General features: G+C 38.8%; 1 protein-coding gene across 4 annotated transcripts in view; it reads left to right on the forward strand.

Annotated features, from left to right (window-relative positions):
- ripor2 (RHO family interacting cell polarization regulator 2) overlaps positions 1–24,226 on the forward strand; it is a 60,788-nt gene that overhangs the window by 23,132 nt on the left and 13,430 nt on the right. For all 4 annotated transcript variants that reach the window (XM_057827573.1, XM_057827572.1, XM_057827571.1 and 1 more), the window contains exons 2-8: positions 7,598–7,721; positions 12,379–12,540; positions 14,433–14,511; positions 14,625–14,648; positions 14,803–14,856; positions 22,468–22,617; positions 24,107–24,170. In XM_057827573.1, the coding sequence (XP_057683556.1) occupies positions 7,598–7,721; positions 12,379–12,540; positions 14,433–14,511; positions 14,625–14,648; positions 14,803–14,856; positions 22,468–22,617; positions 24,107–24,170 (657 nt within the window). The remainder of the gene's footprint in view (positions 1–7,597; positions 7,722–12,378; positions 12,541–14,432; positions 14,512–14,624; positions 14,649–14,802; positions 14,857–22,467; positions 22,618–24,106; positions 24,171–24,226) is intronic.

Consider the following 24,226-nt stretch of genomic DNA (forward strand, 5'->3'; position numbering starts at 1 on the left):
GGTCGGTGCTATCAGTGAAAGGAATGTTTGTGTTCTCATGCTAAAAACCGAGCTGAAACAACCGAGCTGATCCTTGTTTGCGTAGTGACCGCATTCCAGCGTCCGGATTGTGTTTCCACCAATGGGAAGCCATTTTCTTAAAAAAAAAAAAAAAAAAAAAATGGTTACATGACCCAAAGTAGAACTCAATTTTGGGGGGGTGGGGAGGGTTTGAAATGAATAAAATACTGATAAAATATGTTTTTGAAATTAGACCCTTGATGCCAAAATGTTTGAAAAAATAACTCATTGGCTACCTTTGACGACGATAGACATCCAATCCATTTTGACTGGGGTCACACACCTGACTTAAATTGTTTGGTAAAAATTGGTTTCAATTGTTATTTACGTCTCCTTAGGCAGAGGGTTCACGTACTTATTTTTCCCCTTTCTGTCATTGCATACCATCCACATTAGAATATAAAAAAAACTTATAAATGTTTGTGTGGTTTTAGTTAAAGCAGACACTTTTTCATCTGTGTGATTTTGACAAAGATCGGATCACATTTGATGGTGATTTTATGCAGAAATGTGAGAAATTCCAAAAGGTTCAGATACTTTTTCATACTACTGTAACTGAGCTCATTATACAGTGGGGTAAATAAGTATTTAGTCAACCACAAATTGTGCAAGTTCTCCGACTTGAAAAGATTAGAGAGGCCTGTAATTGTCAACATGGGTAAACCTCAACCATGAGAGACAGAATGTGGAAAAAAAACATAAAATCACATTGTTTGATTTTTAAAGAATTTATTTCCAAATTAGAGTGGAAAATAAGTATTTGGGCACCTACAAACAAGCAAGATTTCTGGCTGTCAAAGAGGTCAAACTTCTAACGAGGCTCCACTCGTTACCTGTACTAATTGCACCTGTTTTAACTCATTATCGGTATAAAAGACACCTGACCACAAACTCAGTCAGTCACACTCCAAACTCCACTAGGCCAATACCAAAGAGCTGTTGAAGGACACCAGAGACAAAATTGTACACCTGCACAAGGCTGGGAAAACTGAATCGGCAATAGGTAAAACGCTTGGTGTAAAGAAATCAACTGTGGGAGCAATTATTAGAAAATGGAAGACATACAAGACCACTGATAAGCTCCCTCGATCTGGGGCTCTATGCAAGATCTCACCCCGTGGCCTCAAAATGATAACAAGAACGGTGAGCAAAAATTCCAGAACCAAACGGGGGGACCTAGTGAATGACCTACAGAGAGCTGGGACCACAGTAACAAAGGCTACTATCAGTAACACAATGCGCCGCCAGGGACTCGAATCCTGCACTGCCAGACGTGTCCCCCTGTTGAAGAAAGTGCACGTCCAGGCCTGTCTGCGGTTCGCTAGAGAGCATTTAGATCAGACATGTCCAAAGTCCGGCCCGGGGGCCAAATGCGGCCCCTGGTCAAATTTCATCCGGCCCCCAGCCTCTGTCATAAAATCAATAACGTCTGGCCCGCACAGACTTTAATAAATTGGTCAGCAGTACTACTACTAGCATATGAAGTAGCTTACACACAAATGCTGCTCCTCATTTATCCACTAGAAGGCAGGAGCACTCTAAGCAACATTACCCCGTGTGACCCTTTACTCCCAATTTTCTAAAATGGCGACAATCAACACAAAAAAGAAAGGGAACTGTGACAGCCGACGCTTCAAGGATAGGTGGAAATTGGACTATTTCTTCACTAAAATACACAACAACTGTGTCTGCCTCATTTGCAAAGAGACAGTAGCTGTTTTTAAAGAATGTGAGGCAATATTACCAAACAAGACAGGCTGACATGTACGACAAGATTACAGGGAAGACACGCAGCGAGAAAGCAACTTGAAGCTAGTTTAATTTCAGAGCAGCAGTATTTCGCAAGAGCCCGAGAATCGAGAGAGAACACCACAAAGGCTAGTTGCGAGTTTGTTGAAATGTAATAATTAAAAAAAAAGAAACACAGAATGGCTTGCTAAAATTTGCTTAAATATATTGTTCTAAGTAAAGGACGTCAGCCAAGGTTGGCCCCCCACATTTTAACCACACCAAATCTGGCCCCCATTGCAAAAAGTTTGGACACCCCTGATTTAGATGATCCAGAAGAGGACTGGGAGAATGTGTTATGGTCAGATGAAACCAAAATAGAACTTTTTGGTAGAAACACAGGTTCTCGTGTTTGGAGGAGAAAGAATACTAAATTGCATCCGAAGAACACCATACCCATTGTGAAGCATGGGGGTGGAAACATCATGCTTTGGGGCCGTTTTTCTGCAAAGGGACCAGGACGACTGATCTGTGTAAAGGAAAAAATGAATGGGGCCATATATCGAGAGATTTTGAGTGAAAATCTCCTTCCATCAGCAAGGGCATTGAAGATGAGCCGTGGCTGGGTCTTTCAGCATGACAATGGTCCCAAACACACAGCCAGGGCAACAAAGGAGTGACTTCTTAAGAAGCATTTCAAGGTCCTGGAGTGGCCTAGCCAGTCTCCAGATCTCAACCCCATAGAAAATCTGTGGAGGGAGTTGAAAGTCTGTGTTGCCCAACGACAGACCCAAAACATCACTGCTCTAGGGGAGATCTGCATGGAGGAATGGGTCAAAATATCAGCAACAGTGTGTGAAAAGCTTGTGAAGAGTTACAGAAAACGTTTGGCCTCCGTTATTGCCAACAAAGTATTGAGATGAACTTTTGGTAATGACCAAATACTTATTTTCCACCATGATTTGCAAATAAATTCTTTGAAAATCAAACAATGTGATTTTCTAAGTTTTTTTCCCCCACATTCTGTCTCATGGTTGAGGTTTACCCATGTTGACAATTACAGGCCTCTAATATTTTCAAGTGGGAGAACTTGCACAATTAGTGGTTGACTAAATACTTATTTGCCCCACTGTATAATGCATAAAAATGTTGCTTAAAAGTTGGTGGGGACAATTTGAGCATCCTGAAAAGTTCCTAGTGTTATGTCCCTGCTGTTCCAATGCAAACCTAAGCCCTTGTTAACAGGATATGATCCAAAATTTCCAGGAAATGTCCCCTGAATGCCCCAAAATGTACAGCATGTGACACTTAAGTGTCCTAAAATTAACAAGGAAGAGACCCATAATTAACTCATTGCACTGCAGAGGCGAACAATGCTAGCCAAAGAGTTAACATAAGACCCTAGCCTAAATTTTGGTAGCATCTATAATTATAACTGGGCCGCAAATGCAGATGCATGTGGGGGAAGGGAATTAAAAGTAGCGCACTTGGAAATTGCATTCCCAACTCGGGACCGTCCCTTTAAGTGGAAACGCGGCGTCCAGAAGGCCGCTTTCCCATGCTCGGCGAACAAAGATGGCGTTCCGTTTCACGCGGCTGAATGCCCCTGCCTGCCAGTCAGCCATTCAAGTCTTTTGCAAGCGGCGTACAATGGCATCCTCACACGAGAGGTTTCTTGCCGTGTGTGTGTGTGCGGTGTGTGTATGTTGGGGGGAAGCGAGCGTGACCGCGCAAGAAAATGTGATTTGAAATGTTATTGAACTGTAAAAGACATTAAATGTTGGAAATGGCTGTAAATGATCGTGTTTCGGCGCCCTTGACGGTGATAGACGTCTAATTGGAGAGGAGGTCTTTAGCTGTCAATGAGTTATTTTATCTGGAAGGAAAAGTCAGCATTTTGCTGAAAAAGATTGTATTACTTGATAGATGTCAATTTAATAGTATGTGAGACTGAAAAAGTTGTCATTTGGCCAGAAAATCATGTGGAAATGTGCTATTTTAGTTGATTTCTTTTAAATAAAGTTGCCATTTTAGAAATTTAGAAAGTACCATGATAAAAAGATTATTTATAAAAGCTGTATGCGTGACATGCACTTGAAGTAATCCTGATATTGTGTGAGCTAATTCTTTCTGCCAGTATGAATTAGCATCACCATGGCAACCAGAGACAAAATAGGATGCGGTGGGTTATGTAAAAGAATTGTTGACACACACTCTTGTACTCCCGTGTTTTTTTTTTGAGTGCACACAATGTCCTAGATTTATTATTTATAAATAGGATAGCATGATCAAATATGTTTAAAAGTTACATAAAAAATGTAATGTATTTTATGTTAAGCATTGTTTAGCAGCACTTTTTAGTTGGCGTCCTAGTTGAATACCAACTAAACTGCAAAATTTACAAATTTGTGCTCGACCGTCATTGGTGATGAGTCAACACATTACTTAAGCAAACATCCCGAGAGGAGTTTATTTGGGGATGGCGTTTAAATAATAGAAGAAATCCCAGACACGTGCAGTAAGCCTCAAAGCCGAAATGCGCGAGGACTCGAACGATATTGATGGAGACGTCACGTCTACAGGTGGCCACAATGGCGCTTTTGTGTCAAGCCACAAAGGAAAAGAGAATTCCTGAAGGAAGACAAATGTTGGCTTAGCGAGCGACGCGTGCTGAATACAAAGTAAGTGATGACATGTGTCACAGGTCAGCATGTGAGCGTCACCTGCAGCCTGTAAAAAGGCAATTTCAGTTTGTCCTTTGTATGAAAGGCTCGTCATTACAACACTGTTCCACCTTCAGAGGTGGCATCAGTGCTATGCGATAAGGAAATCTATCACGATATGGGCCATGTCAAAATATAATGCATTATTTGGTGAAGAATTATACAACAATTAAGGTGGAGGCTGTGCAAGCATTGAGCTACTTCCATCAGTCAAGAGTTTCAAAATAAATCAATGGACAGCGATGTCATAGAGCTCCATGTTAATTATGCTACGTATTTTCTACATCTGCACTAGATTTTGTGATGTGTCTATTGCCCACCCTAATTTTCGCACTATAAGCCGCAGCCCACCAAATTTGGCACGAAAACTGCATCTGTTCATAGATCAGCCGCACTGGACTATAAGCCGCAGCTGTCCTCACTGTATCATGGGATATTTACATCAAAAGATATTAACCGGTACAACCTTATTTGACAGCCGTATCATACGACCGACTGTCATATGACCAAAAGAACCATCATTAAACTTTGAATCAATTAGTGCAGAGCTTTATTGCTTCAAGAAGCTTCATTTGGCCATCACTGCTCCCTTGGGGGGGACGGTGAACCTCTGCTGCCACCTGCTGTTGACTCTTGTCATCCAACATGCCTCTTAGCATGCATTGCAGCGCTACAGATGTAAATAACAATCAAAAATCATGTTCTGTGCTAAATATTTATTCAGTTACTGTTCCAATTGTTTCATCAATTGCTAGTTATGGTATTTGCTGACACTTTATTTAACCCCAAAATACAGACATAAAACTTTTTTATGCATAAAAATGCATCGAAACATAACAAATACATGTTACAATTAGATTTTTGCACAATAAATGTCTAGTCAGAGTTGTGCATATTTCAAAAAAACAAAAATAAAGAATTAAAAGTTAATACATTCATGTAAAGCTGTCGGAACACGAGTGTGACAAATGAAGAGGCCGCTGGGATACACACATACACATACAGTAGAGGTCCCTATTAGCCAATTGAATGCTAGGAATGCTAGGCAATGGCCAATGGCAGAGCAGCTATAAGTATGTTACGTTCAGTAAACTCTGGGAGCTACAAGTACCAGACATACTGTATTTTTGCCTTTCGTATCCTGAAATTTCTTTCGTAACGAGGCAATATTTCCCCATTGAGGCATGTCTTAACCTGAAAATTCTGTATGTCGGGACCAGAGGTTGCGCTAGACATTTTCGTTGTCTGTCCTTTTGACTGACAGGGTCATAAAAATCCGGTCATAGTCTATTTTTACCGGTCACTTAAATTTTACCACGGGAGTCGTGGTATTTTTCTCCCTTTTTACTCTGCTTACCGCCAACAACTCCGCCCCCAAAGAAAAAGAGGCAACGATATAGACCCCAATCACCAACGTCACACAATGATCTTAATTGTGGTTGTCAGCTCAAAATCTTCTAAATATATATTAAATGCATCTTACCAGATATAAAATGACTACTACATAGTCTGTGGTGATCGTTTGGTGCCCAGATTTCTTGTCGAATTACAGCAGTCCATCTCGCTCTCATCCTCCCGGATCTCTCAGAATACGGTAGAACTTCAAGTCTCTCCGTCTATCTTTTCTGTTACAGCAACAAACCGCCACACACGCCTTCACCATTTTGATTATTAATATTAACGAGCAGAAAAACACGCCGTAATAGGAGGCATGTACGTAGCGGTAATATGTAAACATGAACAGCTGACACACAATATGGCGGCTCCAGTCAGGGGGGCGGAGTTGTGGCGTCATGTGATTGGGCGGCAATCTTGTCCATCAATTGGATGACGCGCTGGCACACCGGGTGCACCAATAAGAACCTCGCGTTGATGTGTCAATCACGGTGCCGCCGCCAGACCCCGGTGACGCTACAATATTCTGACAGAAGAGCCAACGACGTCATGCATTAAGAGAGACAATAGCTAATAAAATATGATAACTCGCCACCCTGTGGTCTGGGGTGTGAATTGCAACCTGTCAAAATGACGGACGAACGTCAGTTTTTTCCGTCACCGTTTTAAAAAACCGGTCAACGACGGAAAATATCCGGTTAACGCGACCCCTGGTCGGGACGTTCGTAAGTAAAGGTACCACTGTACTTTGTTTTGGTGGTTTCAGTGCTTATATTGTCACAAAAAATATATTTTGTAGTTCTTGAAAGATGAGTTAAAATACGGGCTTAATGCAACCTTGTAACTAGGTAAGAATATTTTGCTCTCTTCCACAACACTAATTGTAATCTTCTGCTGGCATGTTTCTTACTGTTAGTATGACAGTTTAGTGTTGATATGCCCTTAGGAGAGTCAAATTAAATTAAAATCTACTCAACTAGTGCTTGATTATCCCAGTGTAACCCCTGCTATGTGGTTGCTCTTCTCCGAAATCCGAGGGAAAAAATCCTAGCCCTTGTTCCTGCTTCTGTCAGCAAGACGTCATATTTTTCATGCTAGCGTACAAACCGCGAAACATGCCATCCACCAACACCTAGGCGTTAGAAGCTCCCAGCAATTTGATGACATCTCCTTTGGGATGACACACCTCCGCCTGTGTTTTTCCGCCATTAGGAGGGACAAAAAGGCTAGAGACCAACACCATTTTGGCTAATAATAGCAGCCCACCGAGATTAGCGGTGACTGAGGGATGAATCAGCCAAAAAATCTTATTCTGTTGATTGTGTTTAGATGTTCCTGAAGATGAAATCTTCAAGACAAGCTGGACGCTCTCATCTATTTTCGACACGGACGGTTTCATGTTGCACTTTTCTTAAAATAGTCGCCTTTTGACAAGCCGCTGCTAAATTCAGACCACTCCATTATGAAAAAGTTGTCTTATTTTTAGGAAGGAACGATGAGATAACGGTGAACATCTTTTTGGTGTGGTCGTGGAATGTTTGATGTTTATGACCTCAGCTGAGAAATATGTACAAAGTACACTTTGGATAAGTTACGGGAGTCGAGTTTCCGGACATGAAAGGTGGATGGGACTCGTCGAAACTTGTCAGAACTGTGTTTTTTCTTACTTTGATGGGCGCTTCTTTCGGCAGGTGTGTCGTCGCGCATCCCGGAGATCATGGCGGCCGCCGGGACGCACTCGCCGGGTGGGCCCAACGGCATCATCCGCAGCCAGTCCTTCGCCGGATTCAGCACGCTGCAGGAAAAGCGCTCGAGGTAAGGTTGTCTTACATCTCTGACTGTTATTGGGGGCAATTTACATTGCTGCTTTAGTGTAGCGATCGCAAATGCCACTCAGTGACAGCCAACGGCAACACTTTAAAATTTTTCACTAATAACAAATCTTAATTCTATGATTTATTTACACATCCCCCATACTAAAGTTGTGTTTCTACAGCAGAAAACGTAAAAGTGGCAGTCAGATACGATTTTAATTTTTTTCAGGTCTTAAATTGCCAGACCGAAGGAGCACGGCAAAACGCCACGCGAAAAAATATGTAAAAATAACAAAATGGCTTACCTCTTCGTCCTCCGTAGTACCATGGTCCCCAACAAAATGTTAACTGCATATGAAATATGAATGGCTTCACCTTGGTGGCGTTAAACTGGTCTTTTGGACGTCAGCGCATTTTTCCACCGAGTTCCTGGTTTCGGGAAACGTATGAAGAAAACATCCTTCATCGTTTCTACAAGTTTTATATCAGCAGTGTTTGATCGGCATGTTCTTTTTTTGAAAGATTACCGGAGAAAACAAGCAGAAATAAAATGGATTGTATGCGAGGGAGTGTCACTAATGTCCCTCTTCCACGTTACGATGGCGACGTCACTGTCTAAAAATAGCATTCGTGGGGTACGCGATTACAGAAAACAGTGCTTTCCAGTTTCCAATCCAAAAGAAAGATTTTCCGAACAAATGAATCTCTGCGATTCGGGCCCGATCACATCATTTTCAGAGGATCGGAATCGGGTGAAAATGATCAGGTTTTGAACATGTATTAATTAATTTTTTTTACGGCTACAAAGTAACAAAATACCGTATTTTTCAGAATAGGTCCGACTTATGTTTGCAATTATTAACACGTTTTAATATCATTTCACATGTTATTTTCCCACTGAACCACATGAGGGCGTTCAAGGCCTGTGTTTCAACATTGGCGGTAACTTATAAAAACAACTGAGATGGGCTGAACAAAATGGCACCAAAAAGAAAATCATATTCTGCAGATTACAAGCTGCAAGTAGTAAAATATGCAGCCGACAACGGTAATTGAGCCGCAGAAAGAATGTTTGGAGTTGGCAAGAAGCTTGTAAGGGACTGGAGAAATGCGGAGGTCACTCTTACTGGAATGAAGAAGACAAAAAAAAAGCTAATCGTGGGCTAATAGCTAGGTGGCATAGTTATTTGAATAACTCAAAATAGTTATGTTACGTTAATATACCGGGCACATTCTTAGTTCGTTGTTAATGCGTCATGTAACGTTATCATACCGTAAACTTTTTCAGCCTGTTATTCTTTTATCTTCATTTTAAATTCCCTTTCAAGATGACATGTCTGTTCTTGGTGTTGGATTTTATCATATAAATTTCCCTCCAAAAAATGCGACTTAGATGCCTCCTCTCCATTGTATATTTTTTGGCTGGTGCGACTTATAGTCCGAAAAATACGGTCATCACGATTAAAAAAGTTTTGTCTTACCCAACATCCAAAAGCAGCAGGAAACGGCGCTAGTAAACACTGCCGGCAGTGGTGGAAGTACAGTTGGCTCATTTTTTTTTTTTTTTTTTACTTAGGTAAAAGATACAGATAAGGTGCAAAAAAATATGTAAGTAAAAGTACAAAAGTACTTGCTTTAAAATTTACAAGTAAAAATTAAAAGTATTTTCTCCCGATGCAAAAAATGTAATATACGTATTTAATTTTTTAATATGCATACAGATATCTGAGTCAATATTCAATGAAAGAACAGTTTTATTTAAAACTTTGCAGATCACAAAAAACAAGCAATAAAATTGACTGCACTATAAATGGAAACTTAACAAACTCAAGAACTCTAAAACTTAATTTAATGGCGGATTGCAAGCAATTATGAGGTGCATACCGCCACTTACTGTACAGTAGTGTTCAGTACCCATCTGAAGTTGCGCTGCTCTCACTGTCGGTTTTTAATTGGTCAATATCTTGCTCACCTACCTAATCTTGCTTGTACTCGTGTTGCTGCCTCTGGTGCTCAATTACGGTATAGTTGCATGAGTGTTATCGATTGCGCCAGAGGCATTAAACGAAACTATGAATTCACAATGAGAAAAAAAACAGAAAACAAACAAAAGTAACGTGTAACGAAGGCGACAATTTGGAAATTTGTGGAGTAAAAAGTACAGATACGTGCTGTAAAATGTAGTGAAGTATAAAAATGACCACCTCATATTTATACTAAAGTACAGATACACAAAAATGTACTTAAGTACAGTTAACTGTCGTGGGAAGCTAACGCGAGATAGCATCATGCAAGAGTGATCATGTCTGACAGATCCTCGAAATCAGGTGAACTTTGGTGCAAAAATATGTCAACAGGATGACGCTAATTGATACACGGGTCAGGAAATCAATTTACGATATTGTGTAACACAACTATTAAAAAGACAAAAACAAGCTAATTCAGGATTGAAAAGTGTACAGTGTTTAGTTTTTTTTTACACTGTCGTGGACAATCTGTCCAAAACGTTTGTCTTCCTCACAGACTAGGAGAATATTTCAGTGCAACATTTCTGTAAATACACCAACACTATAATTTTGCAACATTCCTGCAAACAAAGGAATCTATCTTAACTCTTTGCCTGACATTGACAATGATAGACATTCAATGAACTAGAGGCGCTTCGAAATTTCTGATTCTTAGATTATTCGCGATTCAGCCATAGAAAATTCGAGAACGATTCACAAACATCCAAATTCCGATTATTGAATTATACTAGGTAAAGCGTAACTAAAACACAGTCGGCGCAGTCTTCAGGACGCAATGAGGAACGGACCGAGAGTAAATATGATGTTCAACTCATGCCGCTAGTTAAAAAAAACAAAACAATAATACCTGACTGCGGCCGACAGCCGCTACAAACAATGCCCAGTTGCTAGTTGCTACAAACATACGGCCATATACGGCTACGGTAGATACTGTATCGCATATATGTAGAACTAGATGCAAAATGACAGACGACGGCTGCGTTAGATTCGAAATGACAGAGTTGCCGGCGTTAGTAAACAGCCGCCATCTTAAAGCAGTAGACTTCTCCAGAAGACTCTGTTGTAGCGAACCTAATTAACTTTTTATCTAAAATACTCCTAAATCGGCAAAATTTTGACTTGAATCTATAATTAAATGATGAAACAGTTTTAAAACTTTGACATGTCGAAAGTAGACGAAAGGGAAATTATGGGATAACGGGAGCAATTTTCACAACTTTAACGGTTGATTCACAACATTAAATTAATTGAATGTAGTTTAAAGCTGCTGATACAGAATGGGGACTTGAGTATTTTATTTACTGTTATTAACTGTTAACTTGATACTGAAATAGTAGTTTATTTAAGCCTGAGAGGATTTTTGTACAGTTTTTATAACTAATGTACGAAACATTAAAAGCCACTAATAGCTTGGGGATGCATCAATAATCGATTTATAATCGAATCGGAGCATCTGAATCGTAATCGAATCGTTAGCAGCCCAACGATTCCCACCTCTACAATGAACTAGCGCCGTCAATAGCAGCCAATGAGTTAATATAGACACTATTCCAGTGGAAAATTACGGTCTATTGGAAAACTTTGACTAGCATATTAGCATTGTAGTTGCAACAAGCATAACAATATTCATGAGTACATAAGAAACGCAGGCTTCCTTCGGTGCCATCGTTCCATTTTAGGTCACGTTCATCTCCCGCCGCCCCCCTTTGCGCTCATTTCCGATTTAGCTGACATTTCCTTAAGCGTTGACGAGCAGCGCCGCGACGCCCCGAACGAGTCAAAACGCGGCGGCGGCGTTCGCCGGTCCGTCCGAGCCGCTCGGAATGTAGGCCAGCCTCCAGGGGGGTCACGCACGCTCAGCTTGTGGGTCTTGACGCACACGCGATTCTTCACATTCTGCACATGGCTACACACGCGTGGACTCACACGCTTGTACGCTTAATAATGTACAGCAGTTTTTCTTTTTACGGAAGCGCAACATCAATTATTTGCCGTCTTTTTAGGAACTAGAATATGCGAGACAGAGGCTGAGCTACACTGTCGTTGTTTGCGGCAGCCACATTTTTAAGATGTTTACCCCAAAGAATGAGTTTTAATTCCCTTTATTACGCAAAATGCTTTGAGTTTGAATCGTTCAAGTTGAATATAAAGCTGGGGATTGTGGATATTTTGGTCCCGAGTACATTCCTGTATATATTATGTGTCTTGAGATACAGCATATAACATTTGTAATATTAATGCTGAGTCTAAGGAACTCTAATATCTACTGCAGACATAATAAAATATCTGCAATCCTCAACTTTATATTGAACTTCAATACATATAAATTTGAATTTTTTTATTGTCATCATCATCATCAACATCATCATCATCAACATTAAAATCAATGTCACAAGAAAGGAAAGAGAAAAAGAAAGAAGGAAATCATCGCGTATGTTTGTTTATCCCAAAAAAAAAAAAAAAGGAAAAAAAACTTTTGGGCAGACATTTTGAAATTTAGGGGTTCAAAAGAGTCCCACAACCTAAATTGTCGCCAGCCCATCCAAGTCCAAATACTAGTAGATAAAACGTCTTGTATTGCAGTCAACGACAGAGAATAAGTGAATATTTGTGTGTTTGTGCTGCTTTTAGGTGTAACTCGTTCATGGGCAACTCGGTGCCGCAGAAGAAACCGGCGTCTAAACCCAAGAAACCCCACCTGTCCAGCCACAAGGGCGGCGCTGGCGCCGCGTCCAGAGAACCTCAACCCGGAAGATTGGAAGACGTTTACACGGCACTTAAACGAGGCCTGGAGTGAGTAACACAAAATTACGCATTGAAATTTTTAAAAAAATATCATTGTCATGTACAGGTAGTCCGCAGGTTACGAAAGAATTCCGTTCCTACGCTGGCAACATAACCCGCGTTTCCGCATTAGTCGGAATTAACCCTTTAAGTACCCCAAAATAACTATGCAATAGATCTGAAAGTATTGTATTTTGTTTAATGGTGGAGGATACACTGCCCTCTGATGGCAGAATTGGGTCTGGCTGGACTGTCGCCTTGTATGACTGAGGTACAGACTCAGACGTCTGACATATGGTTGGGCGATATGGCCTTAAGTACGTATCACGATAAATTGAGCAGATTTACCTCGATAACGATAAATGACGATAAATTCACCCAAGCGGACTGTTGTCTAATTTGAAAATCTGAATAAATGTGTGAAATACAAATGAACTGTTTCTCGTTGATTTATTTACCAGATTTCAATTAAAAATATTTACAAAGAAATCACACAGATAAAAAATAACGCGACATACTAATTACTAGATGCAGTCCGTGCCCAATGCACTCATTAAGTTAAGCCGTTTTGACAAGGTTAGAGCCGCTATCAGAGTCCATCACGTTCATTTTATAGCGTTAGCCGCTAGCATTAGCCTGTGGCCTGGCTACCAGAAGAAAGCACCCTCTCCTGAAATCGTGAGAATCAAGGAGGTAAGCGTGTGAAAGCCCGTTTGGAGGCCGCCAAGAGTGTATTTAAAGTCGGGTGAAAGTTTGGCGAAGCTCCCTTAAGCCTGACTCTATCACGTAGTGATAGACACTAGCGGCTAGCCTACGGGGCTTCTATTTGTTTGAGTTCCTGATAACCACGTGACTTCATACGTAAGCACACTGACTGCTTTCTTAAAGGGGAATGAACGTAGCCGAACAACACAGAGTCAAAGTGGGATGAAAAGACTACATTTTCTTGTTTTATTAAATTACCGAATTTACCGACATGGTCAAAATTACGTTGGTTATCTGAAGAATTTCGGTTTGCCGATCCGCGAAGACAATCGACAACCCAGTCGTCATGTCAAATAATCCGGGCTAGTTATGTGTGATTTTCCGCTTCGAAGACTTTGAAACATCACTCGTTTCGGGCTAGCATGTCGGCTAGCTGTCACGCCTCTTGGTTTGTTTACATTCTCAGAAGTCGGGGAAGGGAAATGACATATGTCCGATTTAGGTGTCATAAAATATCGTTCGGGAGGTGCGACAGTAAAGGTGAAGTCGACAGTTTTGACCATTATGGAGTAATTTTGAATAAGTGTATTTTTATTATTTCATATTCCATTTAGCACAAAACTTTTATTTGTCATGACCATGCCATTTGTTTAGCAGTTGGAGAAAATACTTGGCTAAAAAGAATATCCTGTAAAAATATTGAAGTAAAGAGACAGAAAAAATGACATTTTGCAGATCTCTTCATCGCGTTTTCCTCGTTGTGAATAGTTCCCCCTCGACGGGTTGACTGGTCCTTCTCAAGCCATTTATTCCGCTATTGGGGAAAAATACTTGGATAAAAAGAATATCCTGTAAAAATATTGGAGTAGAGAGACTGAAACAATGACATTTTGCGGCTCTCTTCGTCACGTTTTCCTCGTTCTGAATAATTCCCCCTCAATGGGCTGTATAGTAAAACCGATGAGCCTAGTCTCCCGCAGACGTCATCCACCTGTTGGGGACGCTTGAGCCCTATAATGGTAGGCGTGGCTAACCGGCAGATTAAAAGACTTAATTTCTCGTCATTTGCGCTTTCCTAAATTGTTGTTTATAGTCGAATCGTCTCAAAATATGATTCTAATTCACATTATAATGCTATTTAAGACTTTTTTTCTCCTTTCATATGCTCTTTAATGTACCTAATGTGTCTTTGCTAGAGAATACCTGGAGGTGCACCAGACAGAGTTGGACAAGCTAACGTTGCTCATGAAGGACATGAAGAGGAACTCGCGGCTGGTGAGTCAAAAAACCTTAAGATAATCGCCAGTCGTGACTCAACTGCAAACGACCATTGTAATAATAATAATAATAGACCGTGGAGTCATGGTATTGTGTTTGTGTCTTTGCAGGGCGTGCTCTATGATCTTGACAAGGTGAGTGAAGCCAGGAAAAGAAATCAGGATCTGAAGTATATATACACATAAGTGCTAATTTTGTTAAATGATATGTATTTAACTGGGGGTTTAGATGTTTTAAACTAGCAAAAAGGTAACTAAGGGTTACAGGATTTTTTTTTTTTTATTGCAGCAAATCAAAGCCATCGAGAGGTACATGAGGCGGCTTGAGTTTCACATGAGCAAGGTAAAAAGCTTTAATTTTTATGTACTATGTCTTTGATGTTTTAACTCATTCACTGAATCACTGCATATTGACAGTAATAGACATCAAATACATTTGAACAGTTAGGTTGGATTGGATGTCTATTGCAGTCAATGGCAGCCAATGAGTTCATAGGGTATGTTTTATAGATTTAAAGAATTAATTTATTTTACGATATTAAAAAAATTCTCATTCTAATGTTTTTATTGCTTTGATTGCTACCTTATTTGGTAACACTTCATAATAACTATCTTTTTTACTAGTTAATAACTCGTTAGTAAACTGTGGATAAAGGATTTGTTGATTTGTGAAGTATTTGTTAACAGTTTGTTAAGCATTTACAGGGTGTTCCAATATGGTTGACCCCATTCTAAATGCCCATGCTAGTTGATGCATCTTAATAAAACTATATACACTTTATGTTGAAGGTCATAAGTTTTATTTGTTAAATATACAAAGAAAAGTACAAATATTTGTTGGTTCTATGGCAGATTTTCATAAATGTTCAACATGAGCGCTGCCTGCAAAATGCCCTATCAAAATGCCTTTTCTTTTAAAGTGAACAGCATTTCTTACCTGAAAAGATAGAAATGCCAAACGTTACACACAAAAACTTGAAACGTTTCTACACAAACTGTGCTTCAGGTTAAGAACACCCTGTAAATGCTTAACAAACTGTTAACAAATACTTCACAAATCAACAATAAATCATTTATCAGCAGTTTACTAATGATCTATTAACTAGTAAACGGATAGTTATTATAAAGTGTTACCATTTATTTTACTATTTTATAATGACTACTTTAAATTTTTATAGTAGTATTAACTATGTGGCCATATTTGATACATGAATTTTAAACAATATATTTTTCCCCCTGAAAAAACCTAAAGTATCATAGAAATATGATACAAATTTAGCAAAATAATATTTTGAATTATGTAGTTTGTTCCAATGACCATTAAAGACACACCCACTTCACTGACGGCCAATCAGAGCAAAGAGTATGCAAATTAACTCCAGGCGGATGCATATTAATGAGAAACAGGTAAAATGGCATCCAAGGTTGTGAAAAATATTATTTTTAAAAAAGGAAACTTTAGTGGCTCGTTAAAGAATTTTAATTTGCTGTCAATTATTTGGTGGTTTAGGGTTGAAAGAGTTAAAATGACAATATTATTTAGTATTTTAAGGTCACCTGTTTTGAGTCTTATTTATGTTGAAGAAAAATCCAGATTGCGCAGATTATACAATTATTCTCCTTCCAAAGTACAACGTTTTGTAATTTCTGAAGAGAAACTAGGACGCCGAGACGTTTCGGTTGCCAGTTTTTCTTTTGTCCTCCTTTTTTTTTTTTTCCTTGAGACGTGCGTTCATCATCTTCAAGGTCGCTCAACTTCCCTTTTGTCACGCGCGTGTCGTCGCCTCTCGGCCAATCAGACCTGACAACGGCGCGCTCGTGCTCTTCCGGGGTTGCCATGGCTACCGGAAGGCCAGCTTTTCAACGGGAGGAATCTAAGCGGGGGCGTGTGCTTTTAATTCGCTTGCGAGCACCCCGCCGGCCAATGATAAGGTCTTCCTGGTCAGGAGAAAAACCAAGTCCTCAAGGGAGAAAAGGAGAATTTGAAAAAGAGTCGGTTGGGGGGGAAGTGAGTGCGTGTGGTCACGAGGCGTTAAAAACAAACACTGAAAGGCTTTGTGAAGAGCGCGAATGAATCGTCTTCTGTTCTCCTGGCGCAAAAATAGAAACGCAACGACTCACGTGTGAATTTTTAGGAAGGAGGTCAGGGAAAAAAAGTTTTCAAAAAACAAAAAGAGGGACCTGAGAGGATACATATCTTTTTTTTTTTAAAAAAAACACTTGAATATATAAGATTGTTTCATGTAGACATTTCGAGTGAGAACCTCTTGTGATACAAGGCTCACGTTAACAATGACCTCACGATATGGCGATACAACAGTTATCGTTACATACTATAGGTCAGGAAATGATTTTACACTGTGAATTTAAATGAGTTTATCACTCGTATACGTCCAATCCATTTGAACTGGGAGGGCGGCAGCAAATGAACATTCAACTTCAAACGGCTTGGATATCTATGGCCGTCAATGGCAGCCAATGAGTTCATTTTGGGGTCATTTCATGTCATTTCCTGTTGATTTTGGGAAATTTACAGGTCGACTCCTGTTGATTTTGGGTTATTGAACAGGGGCGGACCTTAGGGGAGTGCTGGAAGTGCGGCGGCACCCAGATTTGCCCAGTTTGCTGCTGTAATGGGAGTGGTTGTGCGTTGGGAGGGTCAAACAGAATAGTACGATAATGTACGGAACTGTAATATTGTGTTAAACAATGTTTTTAGCAGCCCTTTTAATTTTTGTCTTCGTCTTACTGTTTTGGACGAAAATACTTATTAGTCTTAGTCATATTGTAGTTATTTCAAAATGTGTTTGTCTTCGTCTTGTTTAAGTCAACGAAAAACCAGACAAATTTCGTCTAGTTCTAGTCGACGATTCTCAACATGTTTTCATTTATAAACTTCAAAAGTAGGGCTGTCAAACGATTAAAAATTTTAATCGACTTAATTACAGCTTAAAAATTAATTAATCGTAATTAATCGCAATTCAAACCATCTATAAAATGTGCCATATTTTTCTGTAAATTATTGTTGGAATGGAACCATAAGACACAAGATGGATATATACATACATTCAACATAAGTTACATAAGGACTGTATTTGTTTATTATAACAATAAAAATGGCATTAACATTATTAACATTCTGTTAAAGCCATCCATGGATAGAAAGACTTGTAGTTCTTAAAAGAAAAACGTAACCTGCCATTGTTGATGTCAATAATTACTTACACAATGTTCATGGGTGCTGAAGCCTATAAAATCAGTCGCACCCAAGCGCCAGCAGAGGGCTGCAAAACTCCATAAAACACAACAAGTGAGTGTTTCACTGTACTGTCATTTAAATCTGTCTGAGCGGGGCATCTGCGTTAATTGTGTCAAATATTTTAACGTGATTAAAAAATTAATTAACGCCCGTTAACGCGATAATTTTGACAGCCCTATTCAAAAGTTTTAGTCGTTGAATAAATAAATAAAAGGTTTCCAACAATTTCGAATAAACATTGACGGACGAACACATAATTGTAGTGTCTACAAGGACATCAACATCTTCATGATGATAATACACACTCAGCAGGAAAACCGCACATTTGCAATAAATAAAATTCACCTGGACGCCATGAACTAACTGTATGTAAAAAGTTTTCCAAGAGTTTAAGAACACACAGAGTCACTGCGCAAAATGCTAATGCAAACGCTATGCTAATGCTAGAAGTTAGTTTAGTGTGTGATGATCACTCAGCACGGACCTATAAAGGCTCATAGACTTCATAATGATATTGACGGGTCAGATTTGACCTTCACAGTAGGGGGCCATCCCACAATCCGCTTCAGTTATTCGCAGTTGGTCGAGGCGACACATGCAACGATCCAACGCCAGATTTAGGTTGAAAAAGTATGAAAGCTGTCCCGGATACAAACAGGAAGGATTGTCTCAGGAGTGATTTGTTCAAGGATTCAAGGTAATTTTGTTTTTTCACCAGAATTTTCAACATAAAAAGCTCTTTATTGTAAGGCTGCCGCCACATTGTCTAACAGACTAGCATCATTCTCGACATATTTATATAAAATAAATGCTAACTGCCAGGTTTTTTGCTCTTTTAACAAAGAATCAAGACATATTTTACGTTCAAAACTATAAAGAATTTGGGGATTTAAGCATTTTTTTCACAAGAATTTTCAAGCTCTTTGTTGTAAGGCTGCCACCACATTGACTAAAAGACTAGCATCGTACTTTGAAAATTTACGTAAAATAAATGCTAACTGCTAACTTTTTTTTTGCTTTTAACCAGGAATCGAGACTGTCTTAAGTCCTTATCTATAGAGAATCCAGGGATTTAAGCATTTATTCACAAGAATTTTCATTGGAAAAGCTCTGTTTACATATAGCGGCTGCCACATTGACTAGCATCGTATTTCGACATATTTATGTAAAATAGATGCTAACTGCATGGTTTTTTTTTTTTTTTTGCTTTTAACCAAGAATCAAGACTATTTTGTGTCCATATCTATAAAGAATTCAGGGATTTAAATATTTATTTACAAGAATTTTAACCAGAAAAGCTCTGTTTACATAAGGCGGGCGCCAAATCGACTAACAGACTAGCATCGTACTTCGACATATTTACGTAAAATAAATGCTAACTGCACTTTTTTTTTTTTTTTTTTTTGCTTTTAAACAAGAATCAAGACTGTTTTACGTCCATATCTATAAAGAATTTAGGGAAGAATTTTCATCGAAAAAAGCTGTCTCTGAATCCACTGGGTCAGCTTTGAAGGCCACGCCAACAATGCAGGCCCTCTATTAATCGGCACCGCACCCCGTCAATATCATTATGAAGTCTATGAAAGGCGAAAGCAACACGGCATAGCCAAGATAAGAAAACAAAACTAACAAAGCAGCACCTGTCACGTTTCACAAAAGAAGCCCGGAATGGGCACACGCCTAATCACCTGTGTAAGCCTGTGTGTGGGTCGGGGACAGGTGCAGCACATCGCATGAGTGACACGATCAAACACTGCTAAGATGCGTGCTAACTATACATACGATAAGAAATATCACACATTGTGAATGTATGACGGAAACTATGGTGAATTTTCACCAGACGACAGTTAGCATCTTGTCATGTTTTGGTCTCCCGAGACATGTTTTAGACATCGTCGTGAAAAAAATCTTCCTTGATGAAATATTTTCATTATCATTATTGTTGACGAAAACAACACTGGTATTAAAGTGTTTACCGGTTTGTGGGCATGGTTGGGCGAGGGGAGGGTCAAACAGAAAGGTAATATGATGCTCGAAGCTGAAATATAGCGTTTAAAGGTTAAAATATCTCTTACACACCCCCAACCTCTTGCTTGATTGGTTGTTGGCTGCATAAAAATTTCCATTAGCACCACCCCACACATCAGATGATCATCTTGAAGGGCCTGGAAAGTGTGGAGGGGCCCGCGAATAATCAACCCCTAAGTAACCCACCCACCGGATGTTCACCTTGGGGGGGCCCGTTTTTACTTATCGCACGTGGGCCGTGTTCACATTTCTTCCGCCACTGTCACACCACTAATATACATTGTAAAATCCAACTCTAACTGGATAATACTTTTTAAACCCTTGATAGGACACTCTTTGGCTGCCATTGATGGTGCTCGATATCCAATCGGTTTTAATTGGGGGGCGAATGGACGTTGAACGTAGCCAGATATTAATGTTCAATTTTGCGTGCCAGCTGCTATGAGCTTTGACATGTCAACAGCCAATCAGCACCTTCTTGTGTGTTATATGTTAATCCAGTAATGAGAGATTCAAGTGCAGCTGCTACACGGCCCCCCTGAGACTAAATGCGTACGCGTGTTTGTCTGTAGATTTTTTTTCTTGACTGAAATGTCAGGATGAGCTCATTTTGGACTCGTTATACTCCATCAAAGCTGACGTGAATGCAAAACACGAGGTTTAAGCCTTTCATGCATGCGTAATGGTTTAATTTAACGCTAATAATGCACTCATTGAACTCACTGGCTGCCTTGACGACGCTACTGAAAGTTGAACATTTTCTTCGGTTTAAATGAATTGGACGTCTGTTGTTGTCAATGGCATTCGATGACAAAAGAAAAATCAATTTTAGAGTGTTATTTGGAGCCATAAACAGTGTGCATTTCTGTTTTTATCCATTTTAATTACATTAATTTAGTATATAGCTAATATTTCGTTTTTTTTAATGACCAAAAATAGTCACAATATAGGTGTTAATAAGTGTCAACGTTTGAATAGTTGTAACTCCCTGAAAGTGTTAATATAGTCATCCGTCTTGAATGCGCTTGTCGACCCCCAAACCCTTGTTGATGTTTGATGTGACCCGCCTAGTTTTATAATCTTGTGTGTATTTTTGTTCATGTGTGTGTTTTCAACAGTGTGTGTGTTGAGGATGACGTTGATACGTTTAAGAGGATTTTGGCAGCGGCGCTCCAAATCCGTCTTGCGCCGATTAGAGTGAGATGAACGAGCGTCTAAATCCTATCGAAGCAAGCGTTTTGACATGTTTATAAGGAGAATCGCTTTACCTGCAGCTAATGTGATTAGCTCCTGTGTGCTTAAATGTGACGTCTGATTGCGGCACAAAAGTTTTATTTTCCGTTGGCTGATGATTGGCTCATGATGTGATTACTGATACAGTATGATGATTGAAGCAGATACAAAATATATAAATTATTGAAATTTTGCCATTTCATAAAATATTTTGTCTTAGTTTTTATAGTTTGCAGTTATTTACATTTAACAAATATACATAAAGCATAATAATACTATAATAATAATAATAAATAAGTACATTAAAACAGTATTACTGAAGAAATTGTAATTGCAGAAAATTTAATTGAAAAATGCAGTTAAAAATGAGCAAATCCTAAAATAAAAAACAAATATAGAAACATTTTCAATAGTACATTTTTAAAAAGGGAGAAATTATTATTGAATTCCTTGTTTTTATTTATTTCATTTTTTTAAAATCATAAATAATTTTAATTTATTTATTTTATTTATTTCGTATTTTATTTTGAAATCCTTTAATTTTTTAAAAAATGTTTTCCTTTTTTTTATTTTCCAATTTTAAGTTGTATTTTTCAATTTTATATATTTAGTTATTTTTTATTGTTATTATTTTTAATGTTTTTCATGTATTCCCCCAATACTTTTTGATGTATATTTGTTAAATGTAAAGTTTGTAAACAGATATGAATTTGATTTTTTTTTTTTTTTCAATTATTTAATAATATTGTATTTATTTTTTTTATTTGTTTTTCTGGACTTTTTTCCCCCCCAATATATATTGTTTTGTATGTTTGTAATTTGTATATAAATAGTTTTTTTTTAAAATTGCAATTATTTATTTATTTATTTATTTATTTTACATTATTTTGTATTTTTATAATTATTGAAAATATTTTTAAAATATTTGATTACCTTGTATTCATTTTTTTACATTATTTTGTATTTTTATAATTATTGAAAATATTTTTGAAATATTTGATTACCTTGTATTCTTTTTTTTTTCTGGTTTAATAGTTTGGCATCGTAAGTTGAATTTTTCTCATTGTTTTTAATATGTAATTTTTCTTAATCATCATTTTTTTTCTTTTTTACGGATTTACTTTTTTATGTGTTTTTTTGCATTGGGTTTGTATGCCAGCGTAACAGCTGCGTACACATGCGGCGCACGCTGCAGACTGTCAGACGTGGCCTGGGCCCAGCTGGCTTAGGGAGGACGGGGTTCGCGCGGGGGGGTTTACATAAGCGCTGACTCATCGCTTTACCACCTCCATGAAAGAGTTGCGTCATCGCTACTGTTCTCCTCCTGCATTTTTCAGTTGAAACAATGTCATTTTACATTTCCGCTCCACCCAAAAAGATTTCACGTCAATATAAGTGCGCATTTGTTAAAAGAAATTGCTTGTATTTACGTAGGTAGACGAGCTGTACGAGGCTTTCTGCATCCAGAGCCGCCTTCGCGATGGCGCGAGCCGCATGAAGCAGGCCTTCACCTCCTCGCCCTCCACCAAGGCGACCAAGGAGAGCATCGCTGAGGTCAACCGGCGATACAAGGAGTATACAGAGGTGCTTATCTTAACTTGTTCAGTGCCATTGAGGATGATTGACGTCCAATTATGCGGCTAAAATAAAATGAGAAATTTGAAAGTTCATCACTAGTAGACGTCCAATCCATTTGAAGTGGGAGGGTGGCAGCGAATGAACGAATGTTAATTCGCTGCCACCCTCCCACTTCAAATGGATTGGACGTCAAGTGCCGTCAATGGTAGACAGTGAGTTAAAAAGTTTAGGCTGTCTAGGACATGCCATAGAAGACAAAATTTAGTAATTTTGGGGGGGAAATTCAGCCCCTGAAGCCAGTTTGACATGACATTATTAGAGTTGGTGGACATGTGTAAACCCATGAAAAAGTCTCAAGAAGACATGATTGAAAAGATACAGGAAATCAGCCATTTTGATTTGACGCAATTCGTCACAGGTTATTTTGCCTATTTTGAAAGCCCTTGGAGTTATTTGGAAATGCAGCCCCCGAAGCCACTTTGACTTGGCATCGTGAAATTTGGTGGATAGGTTTATCGTATGTAGACCTACAAAAAAGTCTCAAGAAACCATGTTTGAAAAGACACTGGAAGTCAGCCATTTTGATCTGAAACTAATATCTGACAATAATTGACAATAATCTGACAAAGCCACTTTGACTTGGCATCATGAAATTTGGTGGACAAGTCTATTATGAGTAGACCTACAAAAAAGTCTCAAGAAGCCATGTTTGAAGAGATAGAAAAAGTCAGCCATTTTGATGTGAAGCAACTAGTCTCAGGTTATTTTGCCTAATTTAGAAGGCCCTTGGAGTTGTTTGAAAATTCAACCCCCGAAGCCACTTTGACTTGGCATCATGAAATTTGGTGGACTAGTTTATCATATGTAGACATACAAAAAAGTCTCAACGAGACATGTTTGAAAAGATACAGGAAGTCAGCCATTTTAATTTGAAACTTAATATCTGTGGATCATTTTGGCTTTTTTGGCCAGTCCTTTGAAATAGATAAAAATTCAGCCCCCAAAGGCCGTTTGATTTGGCATCATGAAATTTGTTGCTATCATATGTAGACCTACAAAAACAGTCTCAAGAAGCTATGTTTGAAAAGACACAGTCCCAAACCCAGTTTGATTAGGCATCATGAAATTTGGTGGACATGTCTAACATGTGTAGACCCATGAAAAAGTCTCAGAAAGACACACTTGAAAAGATACAGAAAGTCAGTCATTTTGATTTAAAACTAATATCTGAGCATCATTTGGGCTATTTTTTTGGCAATCTTTTGAACTGTTTAAAAAAAATCAGCCCCAAAGGCCGGTTTGATTTGGCATCATGAAATTTGGTGGTGGGACATATCTATCATGGTTAGACCTACAAAAAAGTCTCAAGAAGCCATGCTTGTAAAGACACAGTAACTCTGCCTCAACAGGGTCAATTTGGAATACTCAGTTTGGAAGAATTATATTAGTTTGTGATTTTAAGGTCATGTCCTTTTTTTTCGCGTCCTATCTCTAGAACATGAGCGCCTTTGAGAGCGATCTGGAGAACCTACTCGGGGAATTTCACATCAAGATGAAAGGTGAGCATTGGTGACTGTGCAAAATTGTTTGATTGTAGCACTATTTTTAGTGTCAG

The sequence above is a fragment of the Corythoichthys intestinalis genome, chromosome 22 (assembly GCF_030265065.1).
Source record: "Corythoichthys intestinalis isolate RoL2023-P3 chromosome 22, ASM3026506v1, whole genome shotgun sequence".
Taxonomy (NCBI): domain Eukaryota; kingdom Metazoa; phylum Chordata; class Actinopteri; order Syngnathiformes; family Syngnathidae; genus Corythoichthys; species Corythoichthys intestinalis.